Below are 21,746 nucleotides of genomic sequence, written 5' to 3' on the forward strand. Positions count from 1 at the left end.
AAGGATTTGATGCCGTCTTATAGGATGAAAAAAAATGTAATAGCCAAAGTCCGCAAGGCGATGGATTACCATTCTCGCCTGCCACCTTCCTTAAATTAATAAGTGGCCTGCAGAAGAAAATGGTCTCTTTATAAATCCAACTCAAACATTTGTCAGGAAGATGTATGAAAATGGGATGGTCCTTTGTTGATAGCACAAGGCATGCCTGGAAGAAAGTGTTCCTGTGTAAGAATCCATTTTCCTTTCGAATAAATCCTTGGTCAGTTACCAAGGATGTGAAATATTATGTGCGAGGAGTGCAATATCTGTTGATGTTTTACACTGAAAGAAATGAAGGGAAAGAGATAGATGGGCATTTTATTCATCCCCAAAAGGGAAAATTAAGGTGTTAATGTGTGTGTGTGTGTGTGTGTGTGTGTGTGTGTGTGTGTGTGTGTGTGTGTGTGTGTGTGTGTGTGTGCATGTGGTGTGCGGTTTGTGTGCGAGCATGTGCCTGCGAAAACTAAACTAACTAAAAAGAATGTCAATGTCATCACATTTCACAGATCTGTGATTTATGTTTTAATGATATGGGTCACATCACTGAGCGAAAAAGCCTTTATAGCATTTTCATCTATAAATGTACAGTATATATGAAGTCAGATTTGACCCTGGACACTTGGTTCACCCAGGGCTGTCCAGAGACCCTCTCAAGGTCGCATTATGGGTGCTGAATAATTCAGGTGGGTCGGGGTAACAACATCACCACCACCATCACCACTATCACCACTCCATAGCTCATCTTCTACCTTTGAGCCTGAAGGACTCATCTCACCTGGGGGTGTTCACCTACACGGAAGTAGGCAGCCTGGGCCACAGGCGGGGCTGACATGCTAATCAGAGCACCCTGTAGTCTGCAGGTTAGTCCGGAGACGGAAGACTATCCTTAGAATAAGACACATGTTGTAGTATAGGGTTGCATAATAAACACATAGATACACACAGTCAAGGAAATTAAATGCTTGCGTTGGATTGGCTCTTGACTCCAGTAAATTGCACCAAGTAGAACTCCTTTTATGAATCCTCGACTGCTATGCAGCCACCAAATGCCTTGCTGTAGCGCACCCTGTTTTAATTGGTGTATCAGGTGGATGAAATATGAATCCTTGACTCTTTGATTAAAGTTTGTGAGAGTAGAACTTGGAAGACTGGCCATGGGTAGTTTTATATTACGTCGCTGTACTGCTGCATTCTTGTGCAATTGTTGTTATTTATAACAGCATTGAACATTTCTGCGTTTTAGTATACAGTGAGTATGTTTTCATATTGTAAGCCTGCTTATCTCAATTTTATTTGATGGTAATGCTTTTTGAAATGTACCTCTAAAAAGTCTAGTTTATCTAAGTTTTATCTCTCCTGAATACTGACTGCCATTCACCTTACCCTCTAGCTCTCTCTTTGACCATTTCTCGAGGTCCTCTTAGCTGGGCTAAAATTATTTTCTACCCAATTTTCTCATTCTTATCTTTTTTTCTTTGTCGGCTATTCTTCTTTCTCTTCACCCAGCTTACCCTCTCTATTCTTGAACATTTAATTACTTTAGATGTCTTTAGAGAATGAAACACATTTGAACATAACTTTTTATGCAGTCAGAGGGTGAAATGCAGTCAGGTAATTTGATCGCCCACTCTTTCCACTATTTGCATTTAATGTGCATGCAGTCCCCACCAAAGACGTTTGAAGAAATTAATTCTGCAGGCCACTCAGCTCTCTTCCATCCACACAGACAGACAGACAGACAGACACACACACACACACACACTCTTGGCTAAACACATAACTTTTGATTGGAAGATATTATTACCGAGTCATATGCTGCAGTGTTGATGCGACACAACTGCAGCAATACCTCAAATGCAAAAGAAAACAAAGCATTTTTTAGATGGGATCTAGGTGCCAAGTTAAATATACAGTAAATAACTGTGTGTGTGTGTGTGTGTGTATGTGTGTGTGTTTGTGTGTGTGTGTATGTGTGTATGTGTGTGCGTGCGTGTGTGTGTGTGTGTGTGTGTATGTGTGTGTGTGTGTGTGTGTGTTATGTTTGTGTCCACACATCCAGAGCGATTGTCTGTTGTAGGTGTTAAGGTTGTGTAAAGGATTTGGGGCTTCTCTATGCTTCACTTGTGGATCCTGTGCTGTCAGGAATGGTGCAAAGACGAACCTGCTTATCTGACACTGTGTGTAAATATAGAGACTCTACCATAAAATCATTAAACCTGTCAAGATGCAGTGTACTGCGTGTGTGTGTGTGTGTGTGTGTGTGTGTGTGTGCAGTCGTGTTTGTTGGCCACACACATTGGCATGCTTGACTCCCTCCTCTAAGGCCAGGCCAGGCTATGACGGGTCTAGGAAGCGGGGATCTTGTTTCAGACCGGAGGAGGCTATAAGAGAGACCAGAGAGACAACACCAAACAAACAGACAGACAGACAGAGAGAGACAGAGAGAGAGAGAGAGAGAGAGACAAGGAGTCCACGACATACAGAAGGCTACGACGCTAAAATGAAAACCCAGAGAAGACGCCGATGAGACACAGGAAATGAGACGCTGGAGCGAGATGGTCCTCATCATCACCAGGCACACAGAGGGCTCCCGCTGAACCCGACCGCCATACTCCGCGAGGCATCTTCCCGCCAAAACACACGGAAAGACACAGCCGGGGGGGAGGGGGGGTGGGGGAGTCGGGGGGGGGGGGGGGGGGGAGGGGCCATCACTCCTCATCAAAACGTCCCTGAACTGCGAGGCTCCTCCGCCGTACCCGCGCCTCCTACCTCGAGCGGCGCCGCACCATGTTAGCTGCCCGGGTGGGCGGGGGCCCCGCCGCCAGGATCCGCAAGCAGTCGGTGTCCTCCGCCAGCAGGCGGGGCTCCCAGGACGGGAAGCGGAGCGCGGCGGCGGCCAAGCAGCCGGTGCACAAGAGCAGCAAGGAGAAGGCCGCCCTGATCCGGGAGATGGAGATCCACCGGTACCTCAAGATGTTGGGCCTGGGGAAGGATGAGACGCTGGGCACCGAGACGGGCATGGCCTACAGGTCGGTGGAGCCCCGTGTGTGGAGTGTGGGTGTGGGTGTGTGGTTGCTTTGTGCACTCCGGTGTGAGAGAGAGAGAGAGAGAGAGAGAGTGAGAGAGATGCCTTATTGTGGTCATGATGTGCACATGGTTTGGAGGTCCTCTGTGGCTCACTGACGTGCACCTTGAGTTAGAGTCTCTGTTTGGCAAACGTGGATGAACATAGCGCACGTTGAGCAGGATCAACCCGTGCACCGCGAGGTTTATATAAACATATGTAGGCACGCGTACGCCAAACACACGGACATACGCACAGACATACGCACAGACACACGCACAGACATACGTACACACACACACACACACACACACACACACACACACACACACACACACACACACACACACACAGCCAAGGAAACTCCCAGGGTATCAGTGTCAGGGGATCTGGTCCACGGTTCTCCATCCCGAGTGGTAATCCAAGCGTCGTTAACACTCAGATCAGAACACAGGCAGTCATAGGTGCGTATTTTAAGTGTGTGTGTCTCATCATTTCATATCACTGTTTCTGCCCTAGTGAGTCCTCATGTCTTCCCCCAGAGTTCGGTTCACGTTGGCCGCCTGGGTGAACCCCTGACATTTGATCACAACAATTTCTTTGTTAGCGTTATCTTTTTCTTCTTCTTTTTCTTTTTTTTTTGTCTGGCATTGTGTATTTTTGGAGCCATCTCGTCTATAGCCACTTGCGGCTTTAGAAATGTCACTTGATCCGCACATAATAGCTAATAGCTAGCATCTGTCCTGCTATATTACACTGTGTTGACATCCCAAATGCCATGGTGACAAACACACACCAAGGGCTGGCAGAGCGTGAGAGGGATAAGCCCATATACATATATATATAGATGGATGGATGGATAGATTACTATTGAATATTTTGGTTCTCTCCACACTTGCTTTCTCCAACTGACTATCCAATTACTCAAGCCATTTAAGCCACTTAAGCCATTAAAACCCCCATTTGTTTCTAGATTTTCTCTTCCCCTCTTATCGTTTCTGCTTCCCTGTCCATCTCTGGTCCACTGGGCACATCTCTCCCATCCTCTTATTTGAAGAGACAAAGAATTAAGAATCGTGACCAGCCAAGGTCACAGAGTAGAGAGACTGCACTGTAGGCAGGCTTAATTAGAAACTTTTTGGACAAAAGACGTAAAACTTGATCATGGATTGATTTTAGTAAGAACCTACATGAATAGTCAATGCTTCATAAGATGTTTTTTCAGTGTTGTATCTAAGAAAAGTGTTTTTTGAAAGAATTGAAGGAGAAAGCTAAGGACTATTTAACATCATACATCTTAGTGTCACCAATGCCAATTATTCAGGTCGAGGGATGGAATAAAGTATTCAGTAACGGCAGCAGGGTGTGTGGACCTAAGCATTGCGCTTAGAATAACAAATGATTCATCTGGGACAATCCTCAAAGCGGGATCTGATACGCCCCAGATGTTTTAATATCTTCTAACTGGAGAAATGCTGTAGGCCTGTATTATGGTAGCACTAATTTAAAGCAGCCCAGCACAGTTGTCATATAAATCCATTGCTCACCACAGGTGCTTGGTTCAGTTGTTCCAAGAGCCTTCCTGCTGACTGCTTGTTGGGATCAACGCTTCATAACCTTTGACTGACATGACACTCACATGTGTGTGTGTGTGTGTGTGTGTGTGTGTGCTTATGTGTGTCTACACCGAGGCACACTTGCACGTCCATTATGTTCTTTAATTGCTTCTATTATATGTTCTTTAATCCACTGTTATCTGAGCGGGGACGGAGTCTGCATGTTTCTTTCGGTCCTGAAACTGGGAGTGACACTGACCTAAATACAAAATTGGGAAAGTGAGAGAAATGTCTGTTTCTTTCTGGCTGATTTTTCGCAAACGGTGCAAATTGTATTCTCTGTGTATGCACAAATGTACAAGCACGCAGTGCATGGTCAGCTCTATCACAAACAGATAGGGCCATCCACCAGATTATTGCTATGGAGGCCAGGTCATGGCTCCGATCCTCAATTCATTGGCTGCCATCGATGTTGATCTGTATTGATGGCGGTTCAAATCTGGGTCACAATATAGCAAGACAAATGCCCTTTGTTTTCATAACCAAGCTAAAAATAGACAACCCCCCCTTCCCTTTTTTTTTTAAACTTTGATTTGTTATTTAGACAATCAATAGTTAATGAATGCATGTTGGAATAAGCTACAATTTACCAGTCAGATTTACTTCTGAAGATAATGGATAGGCGATAAATAACCAGCAAAAAAATGGGCCAGTCCTTGAAGGCAACACACTGATCACTACCATTATGATCACTGTTACAGTCATCCTCCCATCCCACCAGCTCACAAACACTCCCTTTTCTCTCTCGCTCACTCTCTGGCTGTGAAGTGTCTGTTCTCATCTCCCCTCATCTCTATGGTTATTCTTATCAGTGGGCTCACCTGCCCCCCCTGCTAGGGGCCCAGATTAGAGTGTGTCTGCTCTGAGCCCCAGGGGCCCCCAAGGGCCAGCAGAGCCAGTGCAAGGGGAGAGCCCAGAAAGACACTCTAGCTGAGTGTCTGCATACGACACGACACTGTGACACGACGGGAACCTTTTTGCGGAGCTGCCTGCATTCATCCTTCCACGGCGTGCTTGGCTTTTCCAACCCAAAAGTACCTGAACCGACGTCCAAATCCGGGCAAGGAATCACTAGGCTGAGTCTGCTCCGTTGAGGATGTTGAAAGGCAATACAAGGGAAAAAGATATTTTAAAATCATTTGATTGAGCCACTGAAAAGCATTTGGTGTATCGCAATGTGAACTGAAATATAATTTTTGATTTTGCTGAGTACATTCATTTTATTTGAGCCAGTGTCTGGCTGTTGAAATAGATAAATAATGTAGACTCCAATTTGACACATAAGAAACGGCTCAACACACCTTTTTATATATTGTTTTATATATTGTGTTTCCTTTAGGAAAAGACAATGCATGTTTTGAGCACAGACACAATGCTAAAGCAGTTCCACAAAGTAGAGGATTTTTATTGTATAAACATTAAAATACTACCTTAATTCTCAATGATTTATATTGGGAGAATGTTTTGGCAAAATATGTGTGCATGTGCATAAATAGAATCATTAGGCTCAAACATGTATGCCATCATGTGGCATACACTCGTGGATGAGTTGCGCGTGCGCATGTGTGGCTAGTGGCTAAAAATACTGTGTAAACACACCCAGGGCATGGTTCAGCTCAGCTGACTTCCCCACTGCCAGGCAGGGTCAGTTTTTCCACCAATCCTATTAAACAATGGACTGCCCACCTGTGTGTGTGTGTGTGTGTGTGTGTGTGTGTGTGTGTGCCCTTTACTAAGAAACACACACACACAGTCTGTGTGTGTTTATCTGACACGGTCAAACTTTATTGCTGATTTGAAACCCAACACCTCATTTATTGGTAACAACAACTGTACCCCATTAACTGTAATGTTAAGGGGTTGTGTGGAGGCGAGCAGAGTCTAGGTGTGAGTCTGGGCCATGACTGGGAAAATAAATGCTTTGCCTTTGTTACGCAAACGCCTATTCTGTCATCGTCTCATTTTTGGAAGTGACCTCATAGTCTGGCCCTGGCCTGTGTATGTGTGTGTGTGTGTGTGTGTGTGTGTGTGTGTGTGTGTGTGTGTCTGTGTAAGGGGGGTGGGGGTACGTGTGTGTGTTTCGAGGTTCTGCTACAATCTCCTGATATGGGGAGAGGATTTCTCACACATTCCCATCAGCCACTGGGGGACCAAACGTGATGTCAGAGGAAAAATTAGGGGGGGGTGGGCTTTTTCTTTGGACTGAGTCCTAACATGGAGTATGTGTTTTAACAGGTCCGGGGAAGAAGGACATAAAGAAAGATGCAAAGAAGTACGGCGAGAGAAAGAAAAGAGAGCTGGAAATAGCGGAAATATCTTGAGGGACAAGTAAATGGTGGGATGGGAATCTGTTGGGGGAGGCAGAAAGAGGGGAGCCACTGGTTTAGGAGAAAAGTCGGCGGAAAAACAGTTGAAAGAGCGAGATACAGTGGGAGGCTGAGTGTGTGTGTGTGTGTGTGTGTGTGTGTTTTTTTTGTGTGTATGTGTGTGTGTGGTGTGTGTGTGTCTGAAGAGCTAAGTCTGAGAAGGGTGAAGGACAAAGGCCTTGTAACAGAGGGATGAAGAGATGGAGGACAGATTACAAGAGGGCGTCACGTAGGGACAAGAATAAGAGAGAACTAGGCTGGGAGAAAGAAAAGAAACTGGGAGTCAGAGGGACGAAAGGGGCAAAGAGGAGGAGAGGGCGAGGGAGAGAGAGAGAGAGACAGAGAGAGAGAGGGAGAGGGGGAGGGAGAGAGAGAGGGGGAGAGGGAGGCGGGAAAAAAGATGTCCCAGATTCCCATGCCATTTAATAGGGAGCAAAACCAAAGTGAGCTTATAGACAACACAAGGGCAAAGTGACAGCACGGGTGTGTGTGTGTGTATGCGTGTGTGTGTGTGTTAGGCTCCGAGAGTGAGGGAGAGAGCGGGAGCATCTGACCGTGTCTCTCTTATCCTGTCTGAATGTGAGTAGTGCACATGGGTCCACAATGGTGGACTGCTGGCTGTCTAGACCGGCCGTCTGAACTCACCATGGACCTCCAGAGAGTTCTGCCTTCAGAACGTAAACTTAACTTCAGAACTCACCTTGGATTCCTCTTCAGTCTGACTGTTCCCTTCGGTTGTTTCTTCTGTTTTTCTTTCGTGAGCGGGTTTTTTTTGGACCGAGCGGTGGATTTGTCTCAGCTGGTTTATGTGAGTGTGTGTTTTCACACGGCAAACACTTTGTGATCCTCGTAAATGAAGAGTTAAAAGGACTGCTGTCGTCGGCCACACCACCGCCAACCTAGTTGCAACCCAGCACAGAGGTAGGCAGGCAGGTGGTACACACACACACACACACACACACACACACACAGAGCGGTGACGAGCCTGTGGTCGGCGCTACGCAGTGTGGGCGCGCCGTGGCTCCACCTGGATTACTGGGAGAGGTTCATGTTGGCGGGACAGACGCACGGCCGGCGGCAGAGTGCACAGAGAGGGGCAGACCGTGGCAGGCTGAGGGCTCCGACGGGGAAGAAGAAGAGGAAGGCTCCGCTGGCAGCGACATGTACCTGTACAAGGCCACGTGCGACATCCCCAACCCCAAGACCAAGGTCCCCGGCAGGGGGGGCGACCGGGCCCCCGCTGGCGCCCAGACCCGAGGCGGGGCCCAGACCCAAGGCCAGGGGCAGAAGCCCAACAGCCAGCACCCTGCGATGCTGTGGACCAGGGTGAGGGCCAACGGGCTGGTGGAGCTGAAGCAGCTGGAGGAGTTCCTCCACTGCCACGCCCTGTCCCTGCAGGAGACGGTCAGGGGCCAGACGGGCATGGCCTACAGGTAGCGCCGCCGTGCCGGGGGGGGGGTCTGCGCTTGTGTGTGTGTGTGTTTGTGTTTGTGTGGGTAGATGCGGTGCTGGTGCGGCTCTGACGGGTGTGGACAGTAGTAGCCATGGTAACCGTGAAGCGACTGTAGGTGATGACTTGGCCACAGGAGTCCTTTCCTAAACCGACTCGTTGTGGAGTCTAGGATCGCAAGGTGTTTAAGTGGGGTTGACTGCGAGGTAATGCGTGTGCAGAATGTGTTTCGTTGGTTCATATTAATATATGTAGGGTTATTGCTTATGGACGCCTGCGTTTGCATGTTTTGATGCTTTGGCTTACAGACAATCTTCCAGCCAGGTAAAGGAAATGGAGAAACGTGTTTCCGTTTTAAATATACAAACGTATTCGTATTCGTGTTGTATTGCAATACTTGAATGCTCTGTGTAACCTGTGTACTGGAGCATGCTGAGGGACCTGGTTCAATGCCGTGGCCAGATTGATTATTACACGAACCGGCTGTTGATCACAAATTGATTTGCCCGTTTCCCAGGCTGTTGATTGAACTGAACAACCCTGATACTTTCCACATGACCTCACAAGCGTTATCAATGCAGGAAATAAAATAAAAGTAAAATGTATCTAAATAACATTACCCATAAAAAAACACAGTGGGTACAATTTTTACGTTTAATAACCACATCTGCGTTGGTTACTGAAAATCACAAAACTTAATTACACACACACACACACACACACACACACACACACACACACACACACACACACACACACCTTGCTTCAAGCCCCATGAGGCATCCCTCACAATCGCCCAACATATCTACTTCCTGCCTTGTGCTCCTGTGTCATTGCATAACAGGTTAGAGAGAGGCAGAGCGAATTGACGTTGCCCTAGCCCCCCCCCCCCCTATGGACAACATCTCCGTTCTGGCAACATCCCTAAACACAACACACAGGAAGTGTTGTGTGTTGTTTCACTGTCTACGACTCTTTTGTGTTGGGTTGTGTTCATCAGCTCTGCCGCTCCCTATGGTCGCTGCAGAGAGAACCAAGGGTTTGGATGTGGGTGCTTTGATTTGCCGCCTGCGGGGCCCCTCCCCCTCGTCGTGGGTGATGTGGCGTGGGTGCTCCGGAGGTGGGTGGGACTGGGACTCTTTGATACAGCGTGAGTGAGCGGGCGCCCAGAGTCCTCCGCACACCCACTGAAGACGTCCCCCCCCGATCCCCGCGGTGGGGAAGGGATCCAGCTTCTCTTGGATGTACTGTCTCTTGTCGTCTTGTTTTCCAGATTGACGTTCACATCACAATGAGTGTGGAAGGCTGTTGTGCATGGTTTGGCGTATGTGTATGTTTGTGTCCTTTGACGGGTCGAGTATATGGATGACAATCAGTGGAATAATAATAGCGTGGCCTGAATGAGGTCTGTTGAGCGTTCATCACATTAGACATACATATCCATTCTGTCTGCCCCAATGAAAGGAAGGTAACAGGTAGAGATGGTTTAACCTGGTATAGGGTCACGAGGTGATTGCGAAAAATCCTGGGTGTGTGTGTGTGTGTGTGTGTGTGTGTGTGTGTGTGTGTGTCTGTCTCTGTGTGGGTGGGGGTGGGGGTCATGCATTTGGACAGGAACAGTTGAGCCCCCAGTTAGTCCCACTGGCAACTCACATGCTAGCTCATGCCATCAGTCAATAACGTGCCCGCTGTTCCATGCTTCTATGCTAGGCCGGCTTGAGATGCATTTGGCTCTCTAAACCAATATAACCAATACAGTATCAACCAGAATGCCACTGCATGCATGGATGCAATTGATTCGCCCTTTCAAGGAGATTTCAGTGCGTTTCTAAATGATGTTATGACAGAAATATTTAATTGAGTGTATATTCCTGTCGCCTTACCAAGCCGCGGCATATCCACGTGTCTGTAATGATATTCCTTGAAGGGGCTAACAGGGTTCTTCCTTAAGCTGTTATTTCCACTAAGCGCTAAACGCGGCCTGATCTGATGCGGCTCACCGCCGTCTCATTAGGTGGCCAACACTTTTCGGAGGTGTAACAGCGAGACAGCGCTGGATACAAACCGAGAAAAGGGTGTAACAATGATGTCTTAATATAAACATTGCGACGGAATTGGTGTGTTGGCGCACATTTATTAAATGTGTTTTTGGTTTGCACAATGATAATAATGGGTCACACTATCATGTTCTATATGTAGTCACTTCAACGCAGTTGAAAAGGAAAAGTCTTTGGACGGACTAACAGGTGTTGAGTATCTGGGCTGATCTCAGGTCCTGGGGCTGCACTGCGGCTCTGGAGTTTCACTCTCTTTATTTTCCTGACCTGAGCGTGAAGCAAACGCCACGTGGACAAAAACAAGTATTAATCCAGTTCATCCAGCTTTTAAACCTCAATTCGGCTGTAGTCACAGGGGAAACATAGATTGCATGAAAGGCAATTTCATCAGCCAATCAGGGACAGGGGGTCCCCCTCCGTGCACATTGAGCCAAAGTATATGAGCATCTTGTTTCTAGGAGGTTGTATGGTATTAAAGATGGAAGGAGCAGGTAGGCAAAAAAGGAGGGGAGAAATAAAAACATTGGTTTTGTGTGTGTGTGTGTGTGTGTGTGTGTGTGTGTGTGTGTTTGTGTCTGAATGCTGTGGATATTTCTCAGTCCATTTTACAGATTCAATCAGCTCTGCCCAAGTAAAAGTTGTGTAAAGGTGAAAGAGGTGACTGCGCAGTTGTTTTCTTGCACTCCCCATCTCTCTTCCACCCTCTTTTTGCCTCTCTCTCCCTATTTGTAGCTGTTTATCTCTCATTCTTTTAGTCTCCCTCGTTGACTCTTCCTCGAGGTCAGCCGTTGATTTGTGTTCTCCTATTTCACCCTCCATCTCCTCCTGAGAAGAGTTGTGTTTAGAGTTCAAAGCACTTTGTTCACTTTGTCTCCTGGACAGGAGCTTTCACTAAAGTTAAACAAGGATAACAGTTTGTAAACGTTGGACTCTAGCCAATAGCAATGAGGTATGACAAAGACATGTACATATACTGTATGAACCCCAAAGACGTATTCTATGAGCTTAAGGTTGATTAGCACACATCAATACCTGCTGAAACATTGACACCCCTTGTAAATGAATGTATCTGCCTATAATACGTTGAAGAACACCAGGGAAGACATCCATGTTTAGCCATTTATGCAGTAAAACTCTTTTAGGAGATTTTCAAGATGGGTTTGCAGGAGAGAGAGAGAGGGAGAGATGGAAAGAGATTGTATACCTGATGCATTTGTATCTTCGACATTCGACATACCCTCGACATTCCCCAAATTCCTGAGCCTAACTTCTTGTGGAAAGATTCCAATATTTTCAGAAATGTTCCACACCCTTGCAACTCTATTTGTGTCACACACACCAATGAGCTTGGGTCAATTGTTAATCAGAGCTTAGTGAAGCTGTGGTGCGTGACATACACACACACACACACACACACACACACACACGCACACACGCACACACACACACACACACGCACACACACACACACACACACACACACACACACACACACACACACACACACACACACTCTAACGCTTACGGACACACACATACTGACGCACGCATGCCGACATATAGTTTAATGTGTTCAAGTCTCATCCTTAATTCATCCTGGAAAATCTGTGAATATTTAACAAGGGAACTGGTATCCTGTCTAAATACTTAATCGGTCGGGTAATCAGATCAAACAGTGTGGCTGTCTGTGTGTGGTTGTGTTTCTGTGCAGGTGTACGGTGTGTCAGTGTATTTTTTTATTTTTATGTTCTGTCAAGGTTGGGTGAACGACCACACACCAAAGAGGCCCCTGTAGCTTTTCATCTCGTGCCAACACACCGGTCACTTGTCACGGGATTTGGATCCGGTTTTACCAGGCTCCTGTAGCTGTAGAGAGCCAACGCATGGCACACAGCCATCAATCACATGTGTAGGGTCCGAGAGAGTAAATTGGGGTGCGAAATCAAGCCGGTATATTACCTCAGTCAGTGTAAACGCACGGGCCAGAAAAAAGACATGAAAGAGGCAAAAGGCATAATTGGTGTTAAAAAGCTTACAAATGCACGCAGTCTGGTGTACTTCAACCATCCCTTTAAAAACAAGACCTGATCGTTATAGACTTCCCAGCTTTGAGCAGGACTACGTTTGGGGTGTTAAACCGAGATGAACTTTGCACGTCAGGCGTGAGCGCAAAACAGGATCATCTGATTAACTGATAAATTGTTTTTCACAACACAACAGCTGTTGATTATTACAGCGCTACCATATAACTGTAGTCAATCTATAATTGAATAAGTCAGTTAATCATTTTTATATTTTTTCATTAGTTAATTAGTTAGCTAGTAAGGTAGTTGCTGGTTCATCAGTAAAGCCGCCCCCCCCCCCCCCCCCCCCCCGCCCCGCCCTCAGCCCAAGACAAACACTACTACACAAAACCCAGAATGTGGGGACCTGAGCTCCCCTAGACCTATCCAGTCCATTAGCTCTGCTGTTGGGCTCAAGTACGTTGCCAATGAGATTCAGAGATCGTCGCTCATCAATAAATCCACTATTGGCCAACAAGCCTGGCCGTTTTAACCGCCAGGGTTAAAACCGCCAGGGTTTTACGCACCAACCAGGCACCAACGAGGCACTTGATCTATTTGTCCCAGTGCATGTTACGCACACACAGACGCACACACAGATCTCTGAGGTTTCACCTGCATAGGCCTACAGTGTTACTCTCCTGGGTGTCCGTTGGCCCGAGTGATGCCCTCATTTAGGAGAGCCAGGCGGAGCTGCCTGCTCACTGCACAGGCCAGTTTGACTTATTATTATCACACATGTCAGCGCTCAGGTTGACCCAGGTTGTAGAGGAGATCACTTTGGGAAAGATTGCTGTTCTGTCTGCCTTGTTTGAATTGACTTTCAGTTTGGAGGTCTGATTACTATTCATGCTGTTATCAAAGTAGTTTTCTCTACAGCTGCCGTGTGGACTCTTTGCACGCTGCACACCAGTGCTGTCCTCTTTTCTTTTCAACAAAATGTTTTGATCACAGGACATTTATTTTACTATTGCTATGATTACACCGCATCTCTATGCCTCTCTGTCTCTGTGTGTATTATTGATGGGCAGGGTGATTAGTGATTGCTGAAGAGCCAGAGCCAGAGCCTCTCTCTCTCTCTCTCTCTCTCTCTCTCTCTCTCTCTCTCTCTCTCTCTCTCTCTCTCTCTCTCTCTCTCTCCCTCTCCTAACTGAGTTCACACCAGGACAGCACAGCCACTTGTCAGCCAGCACAACCAACCTGCCACAAAATTGGCTGCAAACACCCACTGCGGAAACAATAATATCACACACACACACACACACACAGACACACACACACACACACACACACACACACACACACACACACACACACACCCCCTGTATCAGGGGTGGGGGCACCGGTACTCATCGGCACCCACTCCCCGCAGTCGTCTGCTGCGGTGTGGGAACTTGTCATTTATCTAACTCAATTAAAAGGGCTGTCGTCCGCAGAGACTTGTTAGGCAAAACTATACTTCACTTTCCCACGCAGGGGTTGGGCTGAGCTGTAGGAATTATGATGGGAGGGGGGGGGGGGGAGGGGAGGGGGGGCTGAATTGGTAAGAAAGTGGTAAGGTGATGCAGGGAGTACAGCTGGGGAGTGTACACAGGTAGTGAGATCTACTGACTACATGAATAACGGTTACGCTTAGCATGGGGCTGGATTGATACGTTTGTGAAATGGATGAATAAAAGCCCCAAATACATGTGTGAGGGTGGTATATTTAGTGGTTATTTCTAAATTTGACCACTAGGTGGAGCTAAAGCTCTGCTGTCAGTTATTTGATGGAGATGGATGGACATGACTCTCCATACGTGGGAACTGTCAGCTGCGGTTTGCTTTGTGGTTAGTTGCACCACATCTGTCCTCATTGAGACCTACATGGCGAGAAATAAAGTGTCAATGCAGAAACATTGTATGCAATGCATTACAATAGGAAAAGGACAATGGACACAGGTCATTGGAATAAGACGGGAAAGAAAAATATGGTATTGGTGGCAGGACAACTTTTGACATATTGATGCCACTGATGCCAATTGATGCCTAGTGTGAACAAGGACCTGAATTTCAAACAATCTCAAAATAGATAGCAAGAAGAAAGAGAAATTGTTTTTGGTTTCTTCTAGTTCCTACTTCCATCCCCCTCTCCAGATATATATATATATATATATATATATATATATATATATATATATATATATATATATATATATATATATATATATCTGCAGCACATAGAGTACAGCAGTAAGCTGATGTACTGACGAGGCAAACTGAGAGAGTTTGGCTCATCAGCACTTTTACTTCTTCTTTGTAACTCTGTGTGGTGTGTGTGTGTGTGTGTGTGTGTGTGTGTGCTGGTTCCTTTGCATAAGTATGTCAATGTGAGTCTCCGTGTGCCCATATCCTAGTATGTGTGTGTGTGTGTGTGTGTGTGTCAGAGATTGTGCTTGTGGTTGTGTAAGACAGTGTGTGTATGAGGTTGTGAGAGACAGAGACAGATTGTGTGTGTGTGTGTGTGTGAGTGAGTGAGTGAGTGAGTGAGTGAGTGAGTGAGTGAGTGAGTGAGTGTGTGTGTGTGTGTGTGTGTGTGTGTGTGTGTGTGTGTGTGTGTGTGTGTGTGTGTGTGTGTGGTTGTGTGTGTGTGGTTGTGTGTGTGTGAGTGAGTGAGTGTGTGAATGAGAGAGAGTGTTCTCCTATCTGAGGTAAGCTAATATAACCAGTTCTCCCTCCAGACCATTTTAAAGAGGAGAGCCAGAGCCACTTTCAATTGCTGTGTTTACTTGCTGTAAACCTTCAGGAGAAAGACAAGGAGAGAGGTAAACATGTACAAGTACTCCTCGTTGGTTGGAGTGTGTGTCTTTTTGTGTGGTAACAGTGTGTTGCCATGTGTGTGTGAATACTGTATACTGTACCTTTCTGATATTCTTGTGTGAAAAGGTGTGTTACATTATGACCAGAGATTTGACACCACCATCCCTGGGCGCAATTTCACACTTCACGACAACACACGCACACACGCATGCACACACACGCACACACACACACACACACACACACACACACCAGTGCACCTGTGTGGATCTTATTCTGAACTGCACTCCCTATTATGGTCTGTTAACGTCTCCAAACAAAGCATTATAGGTAATTCCCCCGGTCCCGTCCCCAGCCTCATATATCGTTCTGCGTGTCCTTACAGTAACAGACAATGTCCTTGTGAGGAAAAGCTTTGCTTGAGTTTTGAGTTTGTTTGGTGGAAAAGGAAAAGAAAACACATTTCAGAATTCCATACAAACACACGTTTGTTCTTGTTCTTGCAATTATAGTCACCTTATCGACCTTTTAACAAGTTTCCACTTATGAAACAGTAGCTGGAGAGCCTGATGGTTTGGTATCGGTTGCCGATCGTGATCTGAAATGTAATTTAAAAGCAGGAAGAGATCTGAGAAGAAATCTAGAGAAACAGATTAACAACTGCGAGAGCATGTGTGCGCCTGCACACATGTGATGGGATACTGGGGTTCATAGGGCGCCCCTGGTGTGTGGATGATTATACGCACACATACACACACATGCATGTGTGTCCATGCACAGTCCAACAGCGAGACGGTTCACACAGGAGTATCTCCATCGCCGCCAACCGATGACATCATCTGAGATCCCTTGTCTCGTGGGTTTGATCATCTTGTGTCCAAACCGTTCAAAGAGACGACTCTGGCACTGTGGTCTGCTTCTCCCAGTGCCAATCTCCTAAATGGCAAAACAATTAAACGCAGGGTGACAGTGCCCAGCCCACAGAGGCAGACAACACCCAGACAGGACTCAACAGCTCTCGTTGTTAGAAACCCAGGTGGTGAATTGAATTGGAGCGTAAAAACCAAAGCACAGAGGGACGCCTCCGGTGTTTATTTATCGCCTATTGGACGGCATGATGTGGAACACGTGTCAACTGATAGTTGAAACGCATTCAGATTCATGCACAACACCCCCCCCACCCCCCCCCCACACCCCCTGTCCTGTGGTGGACTCTCAGACTAACACTAACCACATGCTCAAACACACGTTGAAAGACGAGAGACGAGAGACGAGAGACTCTCCCCAAATGCACTCCAACAAATGTGTATCTTCTTTCACTGGCTGAACTCCCCCTTCACTCACACAAACACACACACACACGTGCACGCACGCATGCACACGCACACATGTACACACGCACAATGGATGACGCACAACAGTATCTCGCAAATATTTGCTTTATCTAATCAGTAGTCGTGCAGGCTTTTTCTGCACTTTGTGTGTGTATGTGCCTGTGTGTGTGTGTGTGTGTGTGTGTGTGTGCGCGCGTGTGTGTGTGTGTGTGTGTGTGTACCAGTGTATCTCTTTTATGAGCAAAGGAAAGCGGGTTTGTGCAGATGAATGGCCACCAAACGTCAAGGTCAGACAGTTGAAGAACGAGGCTGGTGTTGTGTTGCCTTGGGTGACATACGTTTTAAAAGCTATCGCCGACCGTCCTCACAAGACATTTTGTTCATGTTTCCTGAAACGACACCTTGGACCCCGGGAAGCCCACCGAAACCCACGCGGCTTAACTTGGCAGACGTTTCAGCTTTCAAACAGAAAGCCAGCAGAGGCTGTGTGCTTCTGAGTTGACTGTGCCGTTTGTCTCCGAGGTAAATTATACCTCTAAACTCTCCTCCAGATGCTGCTTAGTTACCATCTGTCATCTCTATTCTTAGTTTCTTCTTTTATTACCACTTTCCCACCCGACACTTAGCCGCACGCACAACGCCTCCGTAGCGTTACCATAGCGATCACCGAGATGATGGCTCCCTCTCGCGCTGAGCGCCCTTCTAGCCTTCAAGGGTCCATATCTGAAGAAGCTCTTCTCAGGTAGAGGTCACACACACACACGCACGCAGGCACGCACACACGCGCACACACACACACACACACACACACACACACACACACACACACACACACACACACACACACACACACACACACACACACACACACACACACACACACACACACACACACACACACAGCATCTACTTGCTGCACTTGTGTGTGTGTATAGGGGAATGGCACCTATAGAATGGCGCCTATTATAACATACACAGCCTAAATGCAGGTCTACTTAGAAGAAATAGATTCCTGTTCTCAGTGTGTTGACTTTTTCTGTCCCTGTAATTCACTCCATCTTTATTGAAGTGGTGCAGTGCAATATTGTCCTTAGTTTTGTTATTTGCCTAAATGGCATTCATTATATGAACATTACTTCTGTGTATTTTAAATTGAGCTATGTGATAGCCAAAGGCACGTCACACTGCACTGCATACTAACCACCATTCTAAGGTGTTCTGTGTGAGACTGAGATTCCACACTATAACTGTAATCATCCCTCAGCTGGAATCTGAGCAAAAGGTTAAGACAGTTAAAGTTACCGTTTAAGTGTAAAGATTAGTGTGTAAAGTGTAAAGTTTTTTTTAATTGTGATCAGTTACTCAAAGAGAGAGAGAGAGTCTAGAACATGCACAACATTGTAGCACAACTGCAGTGTAACTAAAGAAATGCATCAAACTGTTGTGCACTTTTCTGAAGTAGGCACACTGTAAACTTTCGTTCCGCTCAGCTGTCCTGTTGAAGAGGATCACCCCCCCCACACACACACACACACACACACTCTTCTAGGATCCACCAAAAGCTGAGAAACTCGACAGACCCATCCGTTTATCTGGGAATGGGTTTGGTTCGAAACAATGGCTTATAGAAAAGTAGTAATGGGCGACCGTGGAGCATGTAATGACCACAGTCTCTTGTCAACTGTGCACTCACCCTTGGATATAATGCTCATTGCAAAACGCTGAGCCGAGCTAGAAGCCGACTCAATGGACCTGCACCGCTGCACTAAGCAATCCTCCCAGAACAGAGCATTCGGCCTGCTTAAAATGAATATCGTACTACTGTTTTTACAAATTAAAAAAACGTTTTACACCCCAAAAAAATGTATGATAGAAAAGAATGTCCTATTTCTACAAAACGTAATTCCAGGGGTCATATCTTCCACATGCTTTTCAGCATGTGGTATACGTGAAACCAGATAAGTGATCAGATAAGTGATCAGTGATTGCATGCGTATGAAAACCGTCAGCTGGCTTCCGTTGTGACGACTGCTGTATTTCTGTCGGCTAAATGGGGCAATTTAGCTGAGAGCAGCCGAATAGCAGATCCACCATTGCCATGGTTCTAATGGTGATAGCTAGCAATTAATGGAAGCCCAAAGTCATAAAATCGTGAACTAGTGTTAAACATGTACATGTCTGGTCCATTGGTTGGTTCCAGACATCAGAATCGAGTTGATTATGCACTGGAAACACTGTTCAAATGTCCATCGCTCAATAAAAGCGAGAGGTGCCTTTGCTGATGTCAGGACACATGACAAATAATAACAGAATGCAAACCGATTCGATTAGGCTGACATGAACACGTGAGCTATGAAATATGAGGGGGGGACCAGATCCAGGTTTGGGTCAGTGATGCTGAGAGGTTGGAAGGTGAACTTGTTTGTATAACAGCGTTAACGGCGGTACCATCCTTGACTGCGTGACTGCGGTGACGGGTCGAGACCTTGTGACCAGAGAGGTTCTGCTTTGTAACCGCGGTGACTCTGCGCCGAGGAGAGGGCTGGGATGTATACGTTATGTAATGTTGTCTGAAAGATGACGCACCACTATAGGCGACAGAAACTATGTATTTTGGTTCATACTTTGTTGTCTTCTGTCTATCTATCTTTATGCTATGGTTGCTTCTTTCTCACATAATGTGTTCGCGTTACTTGTCACGCCTGTTTTTTAGAATGCGTAATTGTCTTATTGTGAAAATATTCTCATTAAGGATTACAGTTAGTGCTATTTTCGGTGTATGTGCGTATATCGAAACAGGTGGTGTACCTGCTATAAATTGAAGCTGAATCCATGTCTTGATATGGATTTTAATTATCTACATATCTCCTTCTGCCCTAAAGAATGCGTAGCCCGTAGTGTTGATTTAACGACGTGTGTGAGTTTCGTGCTGTTGGTGTGTGTATGTGTGACTATGTTCGGGCATGTGTGCCATTTGTTGGTGTCATTTGTAACTCTGCAGAGCGGTGAATTGGAAACGACAGGCCATGGTTCTTCTCCCCAGCCCCCCAGTGATGGAATAACCAAAGCCTTTGTGCTGTCCCTCCTCATTACGTTCTCCATCACATCACTCTCACACAACACGCAATTTGCCCTTGGACTTTTTTATTCTCTCACAAATCCTTGTGAAACTATAAGACATGGAGGGGGGGGGGGGGGGGCTGAGAGCTAAGACACTGATTGTCTCTCTCGCCACCTCCAAGAACGTTGACATTGACCAGACCTTTCTCCCTGTCCTGCCTGAAGCCGGGTGAAGGGATGAGAATTCATCACATCCTAAGGAGGATTTGAGTTATTTTGCAGAATTAATTCGCTTTTTTGAAGTGTTCGTCTGTGTTACTTTTCCAGACATTGTTTCATCTCCCTCATAAAGTGTGTGTTGCACAATTCCGCTATTCTGCTAAAAAACACCACGTCCACTAAGGTCAGGCCGAAGAATAACCACGAGCAGAGCTGGAGGCTGGGGCATATCTTCATACTGTGTGTGTTTGTGTATGTGTATGTGTATGTGTGTGTGTGTGTGTGTGTGTGTGTGTGTGTGTGTGTGTGTGTGTGTGTGTGTGTGTGTGTGTATGTGTATGTTATGTGTATGTGTACATGTATTTGTATGCTTATGTGTATGTGTGTGTGTTTGTGTGTGTGTTTGTGCCGGGTTGGTTATCATCTTAAGGGACAGACCTTGCCGTTGCAGCGTTTCTTCTGTCTGCTCCAATCACTTCTTCCTCCTCCGTGTGGGGTGGTCCGTGTTGGACGTGGGGGCTGACAGATCGAGCCCAGTGTTCATTTAGTGGTGCTGCTCTCCGCACCGAGGTGCGCTCAGATCACAGTCCGGGTGGCTGCTTTGTGGGTTGACTAATGGAATACAGAATTTGCTGACAAGGCCCCTGACCTGAACACACACACACACACACACACACACACACACACACACGCATACGCACACACAAACAGGTGTAAAAGTGGAGCAGGTTATTCCTTGACTTGTATAAATCATGCCATAAAAATAAATAACACAAAGGCTGGGAAGATTAGCAGGCCAACTGCATAACACAATGATGGATACCGTTGCAATACACTAAAATGCCACACAACCCCAATTATTTTTAGTTTTATTGAATACATCTCCAGCCCAAGGCTGCACTAGCTGGAAGGCAATAATGCATCAAGTGGTCATGCTTACAATAGCCCCATTATTGACCTATCACTTCTCCCTTATTTCCTTTGATTCCATTGAGGTTGTTTTGACCAAAAGGCCAACAGTCCCAGTGTAACGAGCCCTTGGGCGGCGTTTTCGTCCCCAGCCATATCTTATTATCCTCAGCACCTGCCCTTTACCTCCGGCCCCCTTGACACACTGGCTCCGCTCGCCGCTCTCAGACAGCTGCTGGAAAGTGGGACAATAAAATCCTAATGTCTTTATTGATCACTGCAGAATCGCAACTCTTTTCATTGTCTTGTTATTTATTTGGAGAGCTGTGTGTGTTTGTGTGTTTGTGTGTGTGTGTGTGTGTGTGTGTGTGTGTGTGTGTGTGTGTGTGTGTGTGTGTGTGTGTGTGTGCGTGTGTGTGTGTGTGTGCGTGCGTGTGTGTGTGTGTGTGTGTTTATGTATCTGTGTGTTTGTGTGTGTGTGTGTGTGTGTGTGTATGCATGTGTGTGTGTGTGTGTGTGTGTGTGCTCCCTGGCAACCACTCTCTCTATATATCACTGCTTGCCAACTCAGAGGTCAATCCAGATGAAGCAAAAACCAAAGTCTTCCAGTGCATGCAGTGAAATCAGTCATATCTTAAAACTTGTGTGAGACCATACAAACCACCACTGTAACAGACTACTGTACTGTCTCTGTCTCCTACCACAGTAACATTACCCGTTAGTGTAGGACCAATCACAGTAGGATTTCCCAAGGGGAATTCGAATCCACG

At 46.3% G+C, this 21,746-nt stretch overlaps 1 protein-coding gene across 1 annotated transcript in view; it reads left to right on the top strand.

Moving 5' to 3' along the window:
• Positions 1-8,246: 8,246 nt before the first annotated feature.
• The window catches only part of kcnab1a (potassium voltage-gated channel subfamily A regulatory beta subunit 1a), a gene marked incomplete at both ends in the record, with an annotated part of 58,880 nt that continues 45,380 nt past the window's right edge, over positions 8,247-21,746 (top strand). The window contains one exon of the mRNA XM_084466337.1: positions 8,247-8,518. Coding sequence (XP_084322463.1) covers positions 8,247-8,518 — 272 coding nt within the window. The remainder of the gene's footprint in view (positions 8,519-21,746) is intronic.

Source organism: Micromesistius poutassou (assembly GCF_964030765.1).
Source record: "Micromesistius poutassou genome assembly, chromosome: 4".
Lineage (NCBI taxonomy): Eukaryota > Metazoa > Chordata > Actinopteri > Gadiformes > Gadidae > Micromesistius > Micromesistius poutassou.